Source organism: Mercenaria mercenaria, chromosome 13 (assembly GCF_021730395.1).
Source record: "Mercenaria mercenaria strain notata chromosome 13, MADL_Memer_1, whole genome shotgun sequence".
Taxonomy (NCBI): Eukaryota; Metazoa; Mollusca; class Bivalvia; order Venerida; family Veneridae; genus Mercenaria; species Mercenaria mercenaria.
Window position 1 is genome coordinate 19,334,629 of NC_069373.1, and position 21,581 is coordinate 19,356,209.

The following is a 21,581-nucleotide window of genomic DNA, read 5'->3' on the forward strand; positions in this document are numbered from 1 at the left end:
AAAAACCTTGTTTTTTATTTATTTTAAAAGCCACATTTTACACTTTTTCATGCAGTTTTGTCAGAATGTCTGTATAAAATCTGGGAATGATAAAGTCGATGAATAGGTCAAGGTCAGTAGATCAAATATAATAATGAGTTGGGTTTTAAGGCAAATCAGCACAAAAAGGACATGTATCGCCGAAGTCAAATATAATAAAAAACAAAACAAAAACAAAACTTGTTTTTTTAAATAAAGCATGTACAGAATATATGTTATTATGAAATGTAAGCCAAATTGGTTTCTTCTGTACCTGGGGTAAAAAATTAGGTACAAGAATGATACAGGGCCTGCTTAGACCTCTTCTTAGTCCCCAACCAGTTCACCGGAGGCGTGGGGCCTAAGGTATGCCCTCTGTCTATCCATCATCTGTCTGTCCATAAAGCAGGATCCTGCAATTACTCAAAAGTATCCGAGCTAGATTCATAAAACTTGGTTTGTGTACAGAGGGCAATATGTAGATAATGCGTGTACCAGACTTGTAGGTCAAAGGTCAAGGTCACTATTGAAGGTCAAGTAAAAATTGTTCCTGCTCCATAATCTTTACCATCTTAGTGGTACACACAAACATTGACGCAATTTGTCAACACATAATCAATGCTTTTCGATTAAAGGTCAAGGTTACTGTTTAAGGTCAAGTTTAATTTAATTCTGCCCGTAACTTTTAATTGCATTTAAGGAATATTTAATACTACACAGAAATGTTTCCCATGACTATTTGTCAGGCACATGACGCATGGTTGTCGGTCAGAGGTCAAGGTCACTATTGAAGTTCAAGTAAAAATTTGTTTCTGCGCAGTAACTTTTGCATTGATGGATTATCTTAATACTGCACACAAATGTTCCCAACGATGAGGCTGTGCGTTGTGTACATGATCCATGCTTGTACTTCAAGGTCACTATTGAAATTTGAGTAGAAATAGTTTTATATATTTCGTTTCTTAGCTTCTTAATGCCTTTAAGCATTTTAGTCTTAGTACTGCTGCCAACAACCACAAGGGATGAACACATACAAATTTATATCAGTAGGGGACTTCTGTATTGCCACTGCAGTCGGTCACTTAGTTTTAGCTCGACTACTCACCCCGGCGTCAGCATCGTCGTTGGTTAAAGTTGTTATGAAATGGTAATATCTTGTATACCATCAAAGATATTTACTTCCGTATCCAAATCCACAAATATAGGTACATTGTTTGTCTTATCTATTTTCTTTCTTTTGTCTGAAAATCTCTGGTAATATTTTGACACCATAATTCCGACAGTTATTCGAATATCCGAGCGCGCTGTCAACAGACAGCTCTTGTTATATGCCCTGAGGGACGTATTATGTTATAGCCCTGGTGTCCGTCCATCTGTCCATTAGCAATTTCTCTTGAAACTCTTGAAGGAAGTTGAAGAAACTTTACACAAATGTTCACCACATCAAGACGACGTACAAAACACATGTTTTGGATGGCTCGCTTCAGGGTCAAGGTCACACTTAGGAGTCAAAGGTCATGTCAGTTTGTTTCATGTCTATTCTGTAACTCTTGAATTGCTTGACGGATTTCCAAGGAACTTGGCACAAATGTTCGCCACATCGAGACGACTTGCAGAGCACGTCTTGGATGGCTCGCATTAAAGGTCAAGGTCAAACTTGGGGATCAAAGGTCATGTCAGTTTGTTTCGTGTATGTATTGCTCTGCATTGCGGTGCTCTTGTTTTTATTTGACAGATCTCTTTTTGTTCACTTACAATAATTGTTTTTTAATTACTTCCCTTTTATGTTACTATAAATAGCTTATATTTTGTTACCTTTTATTATTTGCCTTAGGGAAAAACTGAGACCGCTTTTCTGACTGTGGTACAACAGGGATGATACCTCCAATTTTTAGGTGTGTTTTGACATATGTGTACCTGGTAAGGATGTTTTGTGGACTTAGAATTTTTTTTTAAATTTCTTCCCTTTGTTATTCTTGTCCGTTAGGCTTCAGCAGTTCTTTAAATTTTGCTCCCATCCTCCTCTGATATAACCCTTCGGGCGTATATTGCCCCGCTTGGCGGAGCTCTTGTTCGAGTTATGGCGTTTGCTTGGTCTCCGTTCACAGTGTATTCATTTCCTACAGGTCAGCAGTTTTCATCCAGTTAAAATGAAACTTGCTTTGCATCATAAACATGAACCGGATATGTGCATATTGTTGGATTACTGTATTTTTAGATACTTTATGTTTCCTTACCCACATTATCTAAGGTTAATGTCACACTTTCAGGTCAGAAGTCAAATAGCTTAACTATGTGTCCGCTCTGTATCACCTAAACCGCTTGAAAGGTTTTAATAAAACTAGCATCAGTCGTTAACTACTGTACAACAAGATGGCATGCAGAGGATATAAACTGTATCTACAAATGTAAAGCTCAAGGTCACAATTTGTAGTCCTGTTTGGCGCCATATAACCTATATACTGTGTTGGTGCGCCGTAAAACCCAAATAAATGAATAAATAGATACTTATATATCAAATTTTCTCCATATCTTTTAAACCACTGGAGGGATTTTCATAAAATAAGCATTAATTGTAAAACTCATCCAGACAACATGAGAGTGCACAACCAAGGTCATAAGGTCCGAGGGCAAGGTTAAACTTAGTGGTCAAAAATCAGACAGCTTAGATTTGTGCCCACTTCTTGTCTTTTTAACTACTGGAAGGCTTTTCATAAAACATAAAGATTAGCACCTCTTGTTAACGTCGTCAAGACAACTTGCAGAATATAAACCGATGTCACTAGGTCCTATGTCAGTGTCACAAATTTACCAACATTTTACTTTATTTCTATCAAAGCTGCATCTGGGACTCTAGATATATAGCTCTAGTTATGTGTCCCACCACACAATTGTGTGAGAGACATATTGATTTACTCCAGTCTGTGCGTCTCTCTGTCTATCACAAATCTTGTCCGCACTCTAAGTCAAACATTTCTCATCCGATCTTCACTAAACTTAAACAAAATATGTTTGACCATAAGTCCTCAGCCACGTTTTATAACTAGCCAAATCGGCCCAGGCACTTTGGAGTTATGGCCCTTGAATTACCGAAAATCGGCCTTTTAACTCTTGTCCGCACTATAAGTCAAACATTTCTCATCCAGTCTTCACCAAACTTTAACAAAATGTGTTTGACAATAAGACCTCGGCCAAGTTCGATAACTAGCCAAATCGACCCGGTCACATCGAAATTATGGCCTTTGAATCACCTAAAATCGGCCTTTTTACTCTTCAAAGGTATATTTGTAGTGAGTAAACAGTATATAAACACTGACTTACTATTTAGATGATTAGGCAGTTGTGGGAGACATGCGCTTTTCTCAAAAGCAGCTCTAGTTTCAAATAATATTGATGAGAATGGAAATTCACGAATTGCTTAAAAGTTTTCACTATTCTACCATTTTCCAATTGTCAAATCAAGGCATGGCAGGTAAAGGCCTCTGCAGACCCAGGGTCACCCAGTGAAGAAACAAGAGGTGGCACAGGATCACCTAAAGCTGTTTCCAAAGGTGGCACATTGTCACCAAGAGCAATCATCAGGTCGCACAGGGTCATTAAGTGCAGAGTCTCACGGGGCAGGCATTTACCAAGGGCAGTCATCAGATGAAACACAGGGTGACACAGGATCACCTACAGTAGATATCAGAGGTGGCACTGGAGAACATGCCACAGTCAACATAGGTAAAAGAGGGTTATAAATGCCAAACATCAGGTGATACAGATCACCTGGGGCAATTATCAGAGGTGGCAGATGTTCACTCAGGACAGGCATCAGAGGTGGCACATGGTCACCCGGCACAGGCCTTAGAGGTAGCAAATGTTCATCGGGACAGGCATCAGAGTTTGAACAGGGTCACCTAGGTCAGCCATCAGAGGAGGCACAGGATCACTTACGTTTGCCACAACACAGGTGGCACGGACTCACTAAGGGCAGTCAACAGAAGTGTCATGAAGCCAGTAAGGACACATAGGACAGTCATCAGCATTGACACAGGGCCACCTAAGACAGTCATCCAAGGTGGCACCAATTTTCTTAGGACAATCATAAGAGGTGGCAAAAGGTCACCCAGGACACTGAGAACAGTCATCAGAGGTGGCACAAAGTCACCAAGCAGAGTCGTCATAGTTTTCACAGGGTCACGAATGGGCAGTCATCACACGTAACACAGGGTCACCGAGGACAGGCATCAGAGATGGCACATATTATTTAAGGGCAAACATCAAAGTTGGCCAGGGTCACTATTGGTAGTCATCAGTGGTGGCACATGGTCACGAAGGGCAGTCAACAGTGGTGGCACATGGTCACTAAGGGCAGTCATCAGAGGTTGCGCAGGGTCACCTATGACCGTCATCGAAGGTGGCACATGAACACTATGGACAATCATTATAGGTAGCACAGGATCACATAGAACTCATCGTAGGTGGCACAGGGTCACCTAGCACAATCATCAGAGGTGACACATGGTCACCAAGGGCAGACATCAGTAGTGACACAGGGTCTCTTACACGAGTAATCAGAGATGACACTGGGTCACCTACAGAAGTTAGCAGATGTGGAACAGAATCACCTACGGCTGAACTGTATCAGAAGCGGCACAGATTCACGTAGGACAGCCATCAGAGATGGCACAGATTCCACTAGGATAGACATCAGAGGTGGCACAGGCTCATCTAGGACAGACATCAGAGGTAGCACAAAATCACGAAGTGCAGACATTAGGGGTGGCACAGGGTCACCTAGGACAATCCTCGGAGGTGGCACAACATCACGTAGGACTGACATAAGAGGCAGTACAGGGACACAAGAGCAGACATCAGGGGCGTTACAAGGTCACTTACGAAAGTTATCAGAATTGGCACCGGGTCACCTACAGAATATTAGAAGCGGCACAGGCACGCATAGGACAGATATCAGAGATGGCACAGACTCGCCTAGTACAGAAATCAGAGGTGGCTCAGGGTCACCTATGACAGCCATCAGAGATGGCACAGACTCGCCTAATACAGACATCAGAGGTAGCACAGGGCCACCTCCGGCTGTTATCAGACGTCCATCAAGTTCACCGAAGGCAGTTAGCAAGTGTGACACAGGGCCACCTACAACAGTTTTCACAAGATCACCTAGGGCAGTTGTCAAAGGTGGCATAGTTTCACCTTTGACAGAAACCAGAGGTAGCACAGGATCACTAAAGACAGTTATCAGGGCACCCTTTTAAAGGCAATCACCAGAGATGGCACAAGGTGATTAAGGGCAGTTATCACAGATGGCACTGGGTCACCTACGGCAGTTATCAGGGGTGGCACAGGGTCACCTACGGAACCTACAGGGGTGACACAAAATCATATGGGAGAGACAAACAAGATGGCACAGTCACCTAGAGGTGACACAGTGTCACCTAACGACGCCATCAGCTGGTACAGGGACATCAAGGGCAATCGTAAAGAGGTGAAACATGGATGCAAAAGTCAGGCGTCATACGTGTCTCAGAATCACCAAGGGCAGACATCAAAGGTGAAACAGGGCGATCGTAAAAGGTGGCACAGAGTCAAACAGGGCAGTCATCAGAGGAAGGTAACACAGGGTCAGTATCTATAGAAAGGTTTTGGTATTTACTTAGAATATCAGTACTAATTTAATTATAGACGCATTACTAGTATTTAAAGAACTAATGAGAAAAAGAGGAAATACTTTACACAGTGAAGTTCAGGTTGATTTAATTCATCTGTTTGTGTGTAGAAGTCTCTCTTCACGCAGTTTAGAATGAGTGGCACATATTTGATATTGAAAATCTTTTCACATACATTTTGTTTGATGTTTATGTACACTGCCGATCATATATTGAAGGATTTTAATCTGAAATGCTTGATGTTACCATTAAGGAAACTAATTCAAACGTTTCTCATTCAAGATTTTCACATGATTACTTGGTATAATTCACATGCTTCTAACAAGAAATTATAGAAAATACTCAGATATGATCATGCAGCGTATTCATTGGCGTACGTATTTCACATTTATCCTCGTTGAAATTATTGCACCAGTAATAAACTGATCAATTAATGTCTCTGAAATAATTATACGAGCGATTTGTAAAATGTCTGAATTATTTCCTGCAAAAATATATAAATCAAAAGATAATGTACAGTATCTTGTACATTTTTCTTTAGTTTAAACTTATTTGAAATTGCATTACAGCTACATGATTACAAATCGTATTTTCGTTCAGTGCAGAATGTGGAAGTTACTTTAGAGGCTATCTAAATTGCTACATATTTTTTAAAACGCCTTTAATGCTATTCGGGTGTTGTGTAAATCACTATGTACAGACTTTTAAAAGCGGTTGTATTGCCATTTGTGTGTTGTGTAAATCACTACATACTTTTAAAAGCGGTTGTAATGCCATTCGGGTGTTGTGTAAATTCGGGTGTTGTGACTACCGATATTTTAAAAGCTGTTCAAATGCAATTCGGGTGTTGTATAGCGGGAATATGTTGTTTTAGTATGAAGGCAAAATTGTATTTACACGCAATACTTGTCACTTCAGAAATGTTCTAAAGTTTCTGCAACAACAAAATATTTTGAAGAGCTCCATTTGATTCTGCGTTTGAGCAAAAAGGATTTGTTTGAACAAAAACTTGAGACAACTTAGTGTTTGCTTCCAGATACACACAGGTACAGTTGTTTATATACATGTGACTTAGTTCAAATTAATTCAAAACTCCAGTTTTTCATTGGTTAAGATCACTCTTGATACTGATGGGTAGCAGGTTGTCAAGCGGTAAAAGAAGCGTTCAGTATTTAATTGGTTGAATATAAGATCTGTCCTGATAGTGACAGTAGCAAGGCTGTCAATGTGTAAAAAGCGGAGTTCTGTCAATTCAAAACTTCACTATTTAGATCACTCATGGTATTGACAAGGTGTAAAACGTGGAGTAGTTCAGTCAACTCAAAATTCCTAGCAGTATTCATTTGGTTAGCTATAAGATCACTCCGTAGCAAGGCTGTCAATGTGTAAAAAACTCAGTCGACTCAAAACTCCAGTATCTTATTTGTTAACTATAAGATCATTCTCGATATTGATAAGTAGCAAGGATGTCAAGACGTTAAAGCGGAGTTCAGTCAACTCAAAACTTCAGTATCTAACTGGTTAGCTATAAGATCACTTTGATATTGAAGTAACAATGTTGCATTTTGAGACTTGCCTTCATTCTAAAATAGAAAAGATGGAAACCAGCAGGTCACTCAACACCACGCAACACGACAAAATTAAGATGTTGCAAAATAAGTTTTGCCCAACACGCCTTTAACAATTAACAGTTGATTCTGCATTATTAAGCCTAGACAGAAATCCTAACGAAAGTGGTGCGTGCACCGGGGGACAATTAAAATCCCCTTGATCAAAATCCCCTCCGCTGAAAAACGAGGTTTGGTGATTCTAGCTAATTGAATTATAGGCATTTTTAATTAGGACGGACGCACGCACTAACGGACGAACAGCCATACGGACAACATCAAATCTACATTCCTTCACCTTCAGCGGGGGACAAAAAGGAGCATAGGTCTGTAAAAAGCAAAATAAAGTTGTGGAATAAGTGCAATGTTCATGACAGTTCATCACACTGAATAAGCGATTCCAACAAGTGGTTACTGAAATACCAGCTTGCATTATAAAAACGTAACCAAGTCGGGACGCCGACGTCTACCTATTCAAAGCTCCATTATAAATTGAACTCAATGACTGGTAAGACTGAAACTTCATACAAGACCTCCCAGCCAATATTTCTGTAAAGTGACAAAGTTAGAAAACTCGTTTTTGAATTTAATCAATTCTTTTTACTCAGAAAATTGTATCTTAGTAAATCTTGCATATATTGGATTGAAACTTTACACAAGGCCTCCTAGTCATCAAACATTATTACATAACCAAGTAAGATAACTCCTGATCGATTGTGATAGGAATTATTGGCTTTTTGATAAAGAAAATTTCACTTAGAACTAATTGTCAAACTGTATCTCAGAAATAACTACATACATTTGATTCAAACAAGACATTTTAATCACTACTTCTGAATTATTATTATGCTAACATAACAAAAAATAAGCCCTTGTTGGAATGGTCTTTTTTTTGAGTCAGAAAAGTTTATTTGAAGTTGTTACCATTGCCATTATGAAGTTTCAATTTCTGTAATAAATTGTTATAAAAATAGTTATGTATATCTTTCCAGCCTATATTGAAAGTTATGGCCCTCATTTGACAAAGAGTTTGCGGAATGGTCAAAGGCCGTCTTACGGGCATCTGTTGTATTACATAAGTTTGTTATCCCCCGCCGATGAAATCGGGAGAGGGTATTGAAATGGCGTTGTCCGTCCGCAGCCATTTCTCAGTAACTAGCAGGTAGAATTTCATGAAACTTTAAATAAACATGAACCAACATACTGCGATGATGCCCGTCAAGTTTTTCTTGGATTGGTCAATTTCCCTTAGAGTTATTGACCTTTAATTACTGAAAAATGCCCAAAAATGTCAACTATCAGGTAGAATTTCATAAAACTTGAAATAAACATGAACCAACATACTGCGATGATGCCCGTCAATTTTTTATTTTTTTTTTTTTTGGATTCAGTTTCCTTTAGAGTTATTGTCCTTTAATTGTTTAAAAATCCACAGTTTGTACATAACAAACCAACCAATCGGTAGAATTTCATTAAACTTCTTTCATTCTTTTCCATGAACATTTTTGTGCCCCCCCCCCCCCCCCATGAGTGTGGGGGCATATAGATTTGCTCTTGTCCGTCCTTCCGTTCGTCCGTCCTTCCGAGAATGTTGTGTCGCGCCTAGCTCCAAAAGTATTTGACGTAGAGTCACAAAACTTTACAGGAATGTTGGTCAGCATGTGTAGTTGTGCACCTGGGATTTCGCGTTCCGATTCATTCAGTCGTGTAGGAGTTATGGCCCCTGACTTTGTAAAAATTGGTCATTTTAATGTTGTGTCGTGCCTAGCTCCAAAAGTATTTGACGTAGAGTCACAAAACTTTGCAGGAATGTTGGTCAGCATGTGTTGTTGTGCACCTGGGGTTTCGCGTCCGGATTCATTCAGTCATGTAGGAGTTATGGCCCCTGACTTTGTAAAAATTTGGTCATTTTAATGTTGTGTCGCGCCTAGCTCCAAAAGTATTTGACCTAGAGTCACCAAAGTTTACAGGAATGTTGGTCAGCATGTGCAGTTGTACACCTGGGGTTTCGCGTCGGGATTCATTCAGTCGTGTAGGAGTTATGGCCCCTGACTTATTTTGTTTTTTAAGTTTTTTAAGTTTTTTCATTACACAAGACAAGACTTACTAAAAAAAAGTTTGTGAAATATGTAAGTACAATGTACTTGACCTAGAGGATTGTTTTATAATCTGTGAAGTGTTTTCTTTAGGATTTTACTCAGCTAGGCCAAAGTTATGGCTAACTAAGTGAAAAATACACATAAGGTTCTTAAAAGTTTGTGTTGCAAACATCTTAAAAATGATCTAACCTGAGTCATAAAACCATGTTACATTGGCAGGAGGGGGGCATCTGTGTCCTATGGACACATATCTAGTTTATAAACATGTGAAGTTGTGTACCCACACCTGGTCACCACCTTGCCTTGGTCACATACCCTCCCCCTCCCACACACACCCTCCCCCCTCCAACATAAAAAAAATCATTCCTTTTTATTTTCGTTTTTCAAACCTTCCATGAATATTTTATTAACATGCAAAGTTGTACCTTTTCCCCACCCTCACTCTCCACTCAGTCATGCCCACCACCCCGATCATGCATCCCCCCCCCCCCCCCCCCCCCCCCAACTTTTTTTTTATTTTTCCATCAATATTTATAATCAACATGTGAAGTTTTGTACCCTCACCCGGTTCCCCACCCCCCCCCCCCCCCCCCCCCCCCGCTGCCCCCCACCAACAAAAAAAAGCATACATTTTCTGTTAAAATGATTTTGACTGATGAAATTATTAGCTTCTTAGTAACATCCTTAACTTTTTTCCGGGTATATTTTTTTGGCATTCCTCACCACAAACGCTTTCGGTGGGGGATACCAATTCATTGAATTTGCTTGTTATTTACGTTTCAGGTCCTAACACACTTGAAGGAGACGAGAACATGACATTTATACACGGTTTGTGAACATTGCTAATACAGATGATATAACTGTCGGGTAGAGGCATTGACATGTGTTAACGAACGCTTTTTGGAGAGAAATTAATCACTATTTTTCATGATTTAAAATAAAATTATTTGTATTTTACATCTGTTTATTATGAATCCAAAGTTTATATGTCTGTGAAGAGACTTTTGGACCATTACCGTTAGTATGCTATCCACGGACTAAATCTTTCCTGAAGTTTGTATAAATGGTTCTTTATCTGGAGCTTTAAGAGCACAACCTCCCACATATGGTGGGGGTGACATATTGATTTAGTGCTGTCAATTTGTCTGTCAGTATGTCACAAAGTGTGTCCACAGAACTCCGACACCATTAGGTGGATTTACGCCAAAAACTCAGTGACAAAGCCCGCCCGCTTAGCTCAGTAGGTAGAGCGTTGGTCTACGGATCGCGGGATCGCGAGTTCGATCCTCGGATGGGGCGTATGTTCTCCGTGACTATATGATAAACGACATTGTGTCTGAAATCATTAGTCCCCACCTCTGATTCATGCGGGGAAGTTGGCAGTTACTTGCGGAGAACAGGTTTGTACTGGTACAGAATCCAGGAACACTGGTTAGGTTAACTGCCCGCCGTTACATAACTGAAATCCTGTTGAAAAACTCAAAACTAAAAAAAAAAAAAGAAAAAAACATTGACGAGCCTAACAGTACATATTGCAGGCATGTTCCTGTTAGGAGATTTCCAGTGAAGTTGTGGCCATTGAATCGTCAAAATTCATGATGTTTTGGCCACTTCTCTTATATTATTGGACGGGTATCAACGAAAACTTACAGGAGTGACCAGCGCAAAGCTTAATGTACATTACGTATCGGCATGTTCGGGTTCGGTGATTCAGTGTAGTTCTAAATGGCTCTTGATTTGTCATTTTTTAACTTGTACGCGCAAATGTTTCGATACCACCAGGCGGAATTACACCAGACTTCATAAAAGTGAACAGTGAGTTATGCTCCTTAATTTATCAAATCTTTAGGTGTTTTGGCTACTTCTCTTACACCATTTGGCAAATTTCCACCAAACCATACAGGAGTTATCTGTACCAAGTCTAGTTATACATATTATCGGCTCAGTGATTTCAGCATAGTTACAGGCCTTGATTGTGTTATACCAGTGGGCTGAATTTCTCTAAACCTAATGAGCGGTCAGTGTGAAGCGTAGTAGTGCATATAATAATAATATAATAATAATAATAATGATAACAACTTTATTTAAAGAAGGTAACACATAAAGATATATAACAGTTTTAGAACATATTAAACATCTTGAGTTTCAATGTGGCCTTCTATAATATTAATAAAACAGTTCAACACACAAAAATAGATAAAAACTGATTATATAATTATAATACAAGACAGAATTTGAATGATAAACATCTAAATACAACATTCACTCTTGACAAACACTCCATTTAATTAGAAAAAATATATGTATACAATCATAAAAAAGTAAAATCACTCAGATATTCATTCAACCGTTAAAAGAAAATATATAAATAGCAATTGCAGAAAAAAAAAGTTGTAGGTTATTCAGATCCTAATAAGTATTTTTTGTATTTGCTTTTGAAAGCAGTAAGTGAATCCACACAACGAATATTCTGTGGAATGATATTCCATACTTTAGCACTATTATAGCCAAATGATCTTTTCATATAATTTGTGCGACATTTAGGTATTAAAATATCATTATGTACAACTGCTCTAAGGCCATAAATTTCATTGCTGGAAAATGTTAAAATATCAGATATGTAAGATGGTACAAGATTTTTTGTAGTTCTATATATCATTACTCCAGTATGGTATTTGCATCGTTCAGAAAAGTTCATCCATCCGAGTTCTTTTAACATTTCAGATTTATTTGTCTGCAATTCTTTATTCCAAACAATTCTAGCAACTCTTCCTTGAAGTGCAAAAATCTTATTTAATGAGCCTTTACTGCATGTATACCAAATTGTACAGCAGTAATCTAAAACAGACAAAATTTATGCATTGTAGAATAATTTTTTCATATCCTCGGTTAAAAAATAAAAAATCCTCTTCAATAGTGCAATTTTTGAGTTAGGTTTGAAACATATTTTATCTATTTGTATATTCCACGAAAGTGTATTGTCGATATAAATTCCTAAGACTTTTTGAACTGTTACATTTTCAATGATAGATCCACCAATAGTTAAGTTCAAATTTCTGCAATTGCGTTTCTTGTGTTTTGTACATATTAGCATACATTTTGTTTTTGATGGGTGTAACAGCATGTTGTTTGAAATACACCATTTTTCGATTTTATCTAAATTTTCTTGGAGTTTAATTTCAACAATTTTCATATCGTAATCAGAGTCATATATTGTCGAGTCATCCGCTTGTAGATCAATATTACTTTCGTTTGTTGGTAATGCTATGTCATGAATGACTGGGTCTATATCCTGACTGAGTTTCGTGGATAATGTTAATTTTTTTGAAAAAAAAAGAATGTATTTGAATCGCTATATGTCTTTCAAATATTTTAGATATTGCCGGTAAAATTGAGACAGGGCGATAGTTGTTTGGATCTTTGTTTCCTTGTTTAAATACTGGAACAACAAATGCTTCTTTTAAAGAATCTGGAAACGTACATGTGTCGATACTTTTGTTTATCAAAAATGCAATTGCAGACGTGATATAGTCACCACAATATTAGGACGTCTAATCCCGTTGATTTATTTGATTTCATCGGCATGTTCCGGTTTAATGACTTTTTCAACGGAGTTGTGACACTTGATTTGTCAAATTCTATGATGTCGTGCTACTTCTCCTACACCACTGGTTGGAATTACACCAAACGTCACAGGAATTATTATCAGTGCCAGGTGTAGTTGTGTATATCTTTGGAATGATTTGGTTCAGTCACTTTCACTTGGTGGCATTTTACAATGGCTGCGTGCTAAGTGGTGACATACTGACGTTTTCCGTAAAAAACAGTATCGAGTTTTCATATGCATATATCGACGCCCCAGAATTAGAAGGGCGTAAGTGTTAGTTACGCCCTTTTATGAATCATACATTTTTTGAAACTACACACCAAGGGGCATAATTCTGTAAAAAAAAATTTCGTCACAAACTGCTGTGTTGACCAAATTCACCAATAATAAAAGGGCGTAAGTGAAAAGTTTTTCAGAATCCTAGTAATAGAAGGGTGTATCTGCACTTAATTGCTGTACCAGAAAAGTCCACTTACGCCCTTAGAATTAGAAGGGCGTATCTGTCATAGACAGTTTTTTTTCGTTTTGCCGAAAACTATGATTTTCCACTTACGCCCTTCTAATTCTGAGGCGTCGATATCTGGTAGTTGACCAATTCGAGACACTCGAGCCTTATGACGTTAAACCCAACAAAAACAAAACACTGTCTTCAATATGATACACTTTCACACCTCCGTGGCCAAGAGAATACGGCCGCTGACAGTGAAACCCTTGTCACTCACCGCTATGGGTCTGACCTTGCTTTTGGGTGTAGAATTTTTCCATGTGAGGAAGCTATCCAGCTGTCTTGACGGAAGGTTGGTGGTTCTACCTAGGTTCCACATTATGCATGAAATAATGAGCGGAGGGGCACCTTGGGGTCTTCCTCTACCATCAAAAGCTGAAACTATCGGTGTCGGTTTGGCATTTTACCCCCATCTACCCACCCACCCCCACCAACCCGCTCAGAAATCGTATACCGTTTGTGCCTTGAAATGGGACGAGAAACAAATAACATGAACTAAATAAAATGATATCATTTTTTATTAATTTATGATATAACTCAAAACATTATCACAATTTTCTACCTATATACAATTTAATGCTATCAGTCAGATGTCGACACATTACATAGTCAGTCGCCATGTTTAAAGAAACCTACCAAACTGGCGTTTTACTCTGTTAAAATATAACAAAATTTTATCATAATATCGTCAAAAAAACCTATTCTTTAAGCTCGACAGGAAATTAATTATAGGGACAAAAAAATTGAAACAAACACAAACATATTAAGACGGATCCTTTAAACAAGACAACTGACAAATGTATTTAGAAAATAAAAATAAAAATCCATTCGAGGTTATAGAATCAAACAAATAGGCAAACGAGCTAACTACAATCAAATAAGCCTTTAACAGAGTTATAAATAGAAATAAGCAAACATTGAGACAACATCCCGTAAACAAGAGGACTAGACGCTTGAATTTATCTGTACACATTCGACTTTATAATAGTTAATTACAGACAATAAGTCTTAGACGGGACTTTAACTTAGACTTCGACATTAAATAATTTACATTGACTGCAAGGGAATAAACCTTTCTATTATATATCTATATAAATTTTATTAAAAATACGGCTTGTATTTCACAAGCAAATATGAACACACAGAAAAAAGAATCCATATTGTACCTTTTGTACTGTATGTTGACGGACTACTTTCATTTAATATGCATGACTTGACACAGTTCTATAAAGAGCGCATAACAAACTTTGTTCATCGATAAACATTGAAGGTTTCGTTCAATAACATAATAATAAACTAAAAGGTGGAGGTATTTGGGATTATGTATTCGGCTCTCGTGGATTTTGCCAGATCGGATCTCACGAGGCGCCGAGTGTGATCCGACCTTGCAAAATCCACGAGAGCCGAATACAACATTCCAGATCGAGCTAGTATTATAATAGGCTAACCCTATTATACAGCTGTCGAATAGTGAAAACCGAGTTGTAAACAATAATGTAATCATCACCAAGTTAGATTAAACTGTATAACCTAAATACAAGACCTTTCTTAAACAAACACAATTTTACATATATCAAAACAAAAAATAATAAATCAAAGCTTCTATATACATAGCACAAAAGCGAATTAAAAAAACATCAATTCAATAAAATTATCAATAATATCACATAATGTAAAATGAGACATAAAGACAAGGACACGATAAACAACCGGTCAATGTTACACGAGAAGTCAAATATTGTTGAATTTAAATGAGCGTTTGCAATAAAACCAAGTTACAAGATATGTTTGTTGAATTTGCATGTAGCTTACTTCTCATCCTTTATTCTTGAGAATCAATCAGAAATAAAATAACTGTAACTAACAGTATTATTACTTAGGTTTTTAAATACCATATATTTCAAATGTAGAATTGGATCTAATCGCGATTTTAATGTCAAAGTCAGTACATTTTGACAATATGTACATGTACTAGCAAAATGCACGAACAACACTTAAACCATTTTAAGCTAAATGTATCAGTATAGCATTTTGTTCCTAATTTAAAATTAATAATGAAATGCTTTAAATGAACTATACACTATCTTCTTATAATAAATAAATCGTAACTGCTTTTCGCAAGTTTTATTATTAAATCAGTATGAATAGAATTTTTCATTGGTCTAAACGCAGTCAAAATATTGACGATAAAATGCGATGCCGACATAAGGTGAGAGAGAATGCTCACCAGCGAATTTGGTATGGTACGCGTCAGCTTTCACCCTAGCAAAAATACTTCTTTTTGACTGTTCGATAACACCAATGCTTCTGTTACAACAGTTACTGTCAGTAAATCTTAAAGAAGTGATATAAATGCAAAGACTTTTCGTACATTAAGGAACTATAAAACTTTACTTACGCCCTGCAAGGTTTCCTGTCTTAAAAACTTGCCAAGTAAAACTATTTCTGTTTCCAATAATGTGCTCTTATTTTTTAAATACTGTATAATATTTCAAAATATTTATATAATGCAATCTTTTATAGAGTAAATTGCATAATATAAGTTCTTCCAGGGTAATAACTATTAATTTTTGTATTTTGCATTTATATTGTCTTGAGAATAAAGAACCCGCGATTTTACAGACATCATCTCTGCATGTATGTGAACTTTGCTTTTTTGTTTGCACGCATAGCTTAACCTGTGTCATAAGACCATGTCTTGAAACACATGCAAAACCTACTTTTGGCGTTACCCATGTAAAAATGGTTCAACATCAACTCGTATAATACACCGGTTTAAAACTTTTTGAAAGCTCTACGGTCGTATCTGTTAAACGGGAAGTCGTATCCATGGTCGTAACCATAGTTCGTGAAACCATTTGAAGAGTTGGAGTACGTGGATTGAACAGTTTTTGTACTGTCTGATCGGTCTCTTTCCCGACCGTCCTTGCGGCTGTTTCTGTTACTTCCGTTGCTAAAAATACATGAAATAAGAAAGTATATTTATAATACATGTACAATATATAACAGCGTTTGTAAGTAGAGAAAGCAACCAATCTTTGAGACACTGATATTACTTAAAATGTATAAGAGGTCATAAAAGGTGTAACACCGTATACATGCCCCTTGGCACCGAATTCATTTTTTACATATCCATTAAATGAACACTACATTTCCGAAGGACAAAAAAATGTAACAACACTGACCTAAGAACGGGGATACATTTTACACTCTTCGCACGGCACTTTTAAAACTGTGTGACAGTTACAGGCCCGGATCCAGAAATATTTGAATAGGTGTGTGTGTGTATAAGGGGTGGGGGCAGTTTAGAACGAAGGCGAATGTGGGTAGGTACGTGAGGGGGCCCTTCGCTTGAGTTAGGGGTCAAGATCTCTCTCTCTGGAAATTTTAAAAATATATGTATGAAATTGTGAAATTTGAGGTACGGGAGGGGTATCCCCCTCATTTTAGGGGGTCAGTGTCTCCCGCTGAAAAAAATGAAATGTAGGTATGAAGTGATTGCCATTGGTGCATTTTGGGTATTAATTGTGAGAGAATATATTCCTTTGCCAAAATAGTTAGGTGCAGTTTTTATGAGTATTAGTCAGTTCTCGGCCAACTGGAGGGAGTAGGGGGTCCACTAAACCTAGCCCTGGATCCAGGCCTGAGTAAATAAATCTGTAAGAATGTTTTTTGGATCCTAAAGTTCTTTTTGCATTACATTCCAAAGCATTTCTAGTGTACTTATATTGAAACAAACAAGTATTATCTTAATATCTTGTGTAAGAAAATGTATTCATTAAGACACGGCGAGATAGTTCTATAAGCTTAAAAACAAATGATTAATAAAATTTACCTGTAAGTACTAGGTATCGAATTCGAAGCGGAGAGTGACCTTGACACACGATCCTTTTCCATGCCTTTGCAGCAGATAAAGTACCACTGTTCCCGTACTTTCTTCTTGCGAACAACAAACAGTATGAAGATAAAGAACCCTTGAAGAGAGTTCAGTATAGTAAACACATATTGGAAAGGCAGACGGGCATCCGAAATAGCGAGGTATCCGAATACCCATGTCAGTCCTGAAAAACATGAGAAAACAATCTTATTAAAAAAGGAATGAACGACATCCGAAATTACTCAGTTTACTTATTCATTAAAATGTGTAAATGCTATATTTATATCCAGCTATAAAGATACGTAAGTAACTGTTTTATCTAAAATTGACCAGATGCATCTGCCATACAACTCTATAGGTCAGTTTTGCGGCGTTTTAATAGGAAATGATAATTTCTTTCTGGACCTTGGTCCATCAAAACACTGCACTGTTTCTTGTGGCTCGCGGCAGTCACATTGTTTTGTATTCCTATATGTTATTACTATTTACCGAAATAACTGAAACATTCGGATGACAAAAAAAACCTCACCTAGTAAAATAAAACTAGTTACTGCTGCCTGAAGATTCGTCATTGCCATCTTTTGCTTCTTCTGGTTGCTACGCAACCCTTTGCCTCGTCTGAAGATACTGACTATAGTAACTATAAAGATTATGATGTTTATTACGATAATGCACGTGACAGGAATGGCAAAGGCGTAGTAGAATGCAGGAAGGTCCATCCAGCAGCTGAAAGTAGATATGAGAAATAACGTAAACAAAGAAGAGAAACATTTTACAATATAAGGAAGAATCAAATATTAAGGTGTCGCAAAAATAGCCGAATTTGGTGTTAAAATGTAATCTCTGGTCATTCTTCGCAATGAAAGAATTTTTATACCACTGGAACAAATGTATCTAACTCTTTTTGCACTGATATAAATTACAGAGTCTTTTTGTACTGATACACGGAATGAAGTAAACAACATGTCAAATCAAAATATATCTATATAGGCCTATAGCCTATATTTACTCAAAATACCTTTGACATCTGATTTGTTACCATGCCAGCCCAATGAAAAAGGCAAGCAAACCATTTATCTAGTGTTTTATTACGTGCCACCAGAAATTACACAATTAAATGCTGAACTATAAACCGGTCACAAACTCTACACCGGTGACTTATATATTAAGGAGTCGCGTAATAGATATAGATGTACTTTTATCTGAATATAGATCTCGTATATTTATCTAAATATTTAATTTTACTAAAGTAAAGTATTCTTCAATCAAACTGATCTCATGAAAGCATAAGGAGTTAGAAACGTATGTGAAAACAACAAAAACACTATTCCTTCAAACATACTGTCCTTATAACGGCATTAATTAAAAGTTTGGAAATATATACATGTATATAGTGTAAACTATTCCTTACAGCAAATTGTCACAGTTTCATAACAGTGTCAAGAGTTAAACCATACAAAATGTGTTTAATATTCCCATTTCCTGAATAGTTTACCATCACCTTTACATTATATATAAAGTTAAATTTCATAGCAAATTTACACACTGCTAAATACGGCGAGGGCACACCGACGTGCCCCAAATAAACAGCAACAAAGCCAGAAACATTAAATCGCCCCTGTTGGATGTACGCACAGGTTAGGGTTAGGTTTAATTTATGTTTAATAGTGTACATTCAATTAGTGCGTACACTCAATGCGGGATATTTAATGCCGACCCCCCAAAACATGAACAATAAACATCCCTTTCCGGAATATTAGTATATGCATATCAATTTGAACCAATATGATGAAATATGCACAACATCTTGTACCACATTTTTAATTGTAGCAACAAAATGAAATGAACTGTTCGTTTTCTATATTGCCTCTTTATTTCTACCAGCTTACAGTATTCAAGGAATCGCCGGAGCAAACTTTTGTGGCTATAGGACTATCTGTTAATGTATTGAGTCTCATGACAAACTAATCATAGGATCCGTTTTAGACTTACAAAGTCTGTTGAGTAATCTGCAATAAAGTTTATACTGACACTGATATTTTCTTAGAAAACCATTTTCTCTCTAGGCGCATCTTAACGTTAGAGTCAGAGGTAAGAGACGTAAATTTTTCCAGAAAGTGCTATTGGAGAGGATTGATTTTATGGCCATGTGCTTTACATTTAATGACTCTAACGACTGATGCCAGACTAGATCCGTTTTTGTTCATATTTTGATAGATTTGTTGCCATAACTAACACAATGTTTGATGTAGCAACACAATTGAAGAATGTGCATATTTTCAATATTGCTCTCTGTCAATATACAAAGTTTCAAGATACTTTTTTCTCAGGATCCAATACATGTGACGGACTAACGTTCTCACAGACGCACACACGTACGGAGGATGCAAACCAAAAATCCCCTCCAAAAAGCATCATGGCATTTTTTCCTAAAGTTCTCTATCTTCTGAAGAGACCGCCACCATAACAGCATACGGAAACTATATATAATGTCCCCTATTCAAGAATAGGCCTCCACCATTCGTTCTAAAGTAAAAAAAAAACATACTAATTGGGTCCACCCTTGTACAGAGTATAATCTACACAGAGTACTGCAATCACTGGTACCAATGGAAGACCTTCAAATAAACATTAATTAATAATGTAAAAACAGAAAAACAAAATACAACACAATAAGTCGCCCAAATTGAATTAAAGCATATAAATATGAGAATTGCTATTGACTCTACAAGAACACTTCCTAAAGGTCCAAATCATATTGCTACTACATCTGATCCATCATTTAAAATTCTACATGTATAAGGATCGAAATAATATATAGCAGAAGAGTATTTTAATCGACTAACGCTCTTCGTATAGGGTGGAGGCTATGAAATGAATTCTTCACTATTAAGAAACGAATAGGATAAGGAACACATTTCCTAGCCTCTGTCTGACATTGTGTTTTACTACTTTTTCAACGCAGCTATTTATAGGTCAGCCTCTAATAATTCTCTTCTCACTTGTATAATTTGCAAACTTCAGAAGCACTGGAAAAAATTGGAACTGTTTTGCATGTGGTTGTTGAAATAGTAGGGTAAACAATAAATATTTTGTCCAACGTATGGCATAATGCATTCCGCCTAAGCTATACCAGAATTAGACAAAATAAACACTAGATCTGTATCAATAACGCAACTGCAACATGTACCCTTTTATAAACCAACTCAAATATACTGCTTGACAAATAGCTCAATATGCAATATTTCGAGTACATTTTAAATCATCATTTACACGTTAGTACTAATTCCAAATCAACATAACAAATAACTGCCTTCAAACAAACCTTGTACATAAGACAAAGGATATACCTACCCCAAGCCGGAAGTACAGTTTTTAGTGTAAACCGTGTGATGTAGGTTCCTAAAATCTTGACGAATGTCAGGTACTGCAGTATCGCTTCCATCAACATCCACATAAACGATACCAGAATTAGATAGTGCAGAAGTATAGCTACAGTTATACAGCCAAAGTAACTGTGGGTTTGCCTTATACCGACCAAGAATACAAGCATGGACAGGAGAAGTGACAGCGACAGGTTAAACAACGTCTGCTGGGCACGGCCTTGACGAAGTTTTCTGCCAAAAAAAATGAATATTCATAATATTTGAAGTAAATTGAAGTGTTAAAACATGTCCACAAACAGGATGACTTTCACTATGGTCTAACGTGCAGCACAAAAGAAGCGCGGCGGAACCTAGAGATATATCAAATCAAATCCGCTAAGATACATCACTGGTGCCCTAAGGCTTTTGCGCTTTAATGAATTATAGTTACTAGTGAAACACAGCCCGAACCATGCATCAGTTCGTGTTCTGTACAATACAATAGCTCCAAACAGCGGTATTTATTCCAATTTAAGCTCTTACAAATTGCACAGAAGTCCAAGCGAAAACTCTTTGAAGTTTACACATAGTACTGATAGCATATCATACCCGTTTGCGATGGTTAACTTCTAGATTATAACTAAGTACACTGCTGACTTACCTAAAGAAGAGGTATGATATGATGGTCAGTGACAAACCAAGGATTGAACAACTCAAACCCAGCACTGTTATGATACTGAGCGACAGTTCGTGGTGGTCTGGTATTGGTTTTGCCTGCCCGTAAAAATCCTGAAAAAAAACAGCAACATTTTGGTGTATGCTATCATGTGCATG

General features: G+C 37.2%; 2 protein-coding genes across 7 annotated transcripts in view; one reads left to right on the top strand and one right to left on the bottom strand.

Annotated features, from left to right (window-relative positions):
* The window catches only part of LOC123529501 (uncharacterized), a 32,449-nt gene extending 22,100 nt beyond the window's left edge, over window positions 1-10,349 (top strand). Inside the window, exons 6-9 of one of the 2 annotated variants that reach the window (XM_045309858.2) lie at window positions 3,482-5,642; window positions 5,970-6,060; window positions 6,606-6,733; window positions 10,177-10,349. The gene's annotated coding sequence lies outside the window, so the exon portion shown is untranslated. The remainder of the gene's footprint in view (window positions 1-3,481; window positions 5,643-5,969; window positions 6,061-6,605; window positions 6,734-10,176) is intronic. The other variant, XM_045309856.2, reaches the window with a different exon arrangement.
* A 3,658-nt stretch (window positions 10,350-14,007) lies between these two features.
* Window positions 14,008-21,581, bottom strand: part of LOC123529498 (uncharacterized) — a 50,622-nt gene continuing 43,048 nt past the window's right edge. For 4 of the 5 annotated variants that reach the window (XM_045309851.2, XM_045309850.2, XM_045309849.2 and 1 more), the window contains exons 19-24: window positions 21,409-21,536; window positions 20,737-20,999; window positions 19,931-20,000; window positions 17,912-18,108; window positions 17,341-17,566; window positions 14,008-16,458 (exon numbers count right to left, since the gene is read on the bottom strand). In XM_045309851.2, coding sequence (XP_045165786.2) covers window positions 16,281-16,458; window positions 17,341-17,566; window positions 17,912-18,108; window positions 19,931-20,000; window positions 20,737-20,999; window positions 21,409-21,536 — 1,062 coding nt within the window. In that variant the 3' untranslated portion in view covers window positions 14,008-16,280. Of the gene's footprint in view, window positions 16,459-17,340; window positions 17,567-17,911; window positions 18,109-19,701; window positions 19,909-19,930; window positions 20,001-20,736; window positions 21,000-21,408; window positions 21,537-21,581 lie in introns of those variants that run through there. The other variant, XR_008366684.1, reaches the window with a different exon arrangement.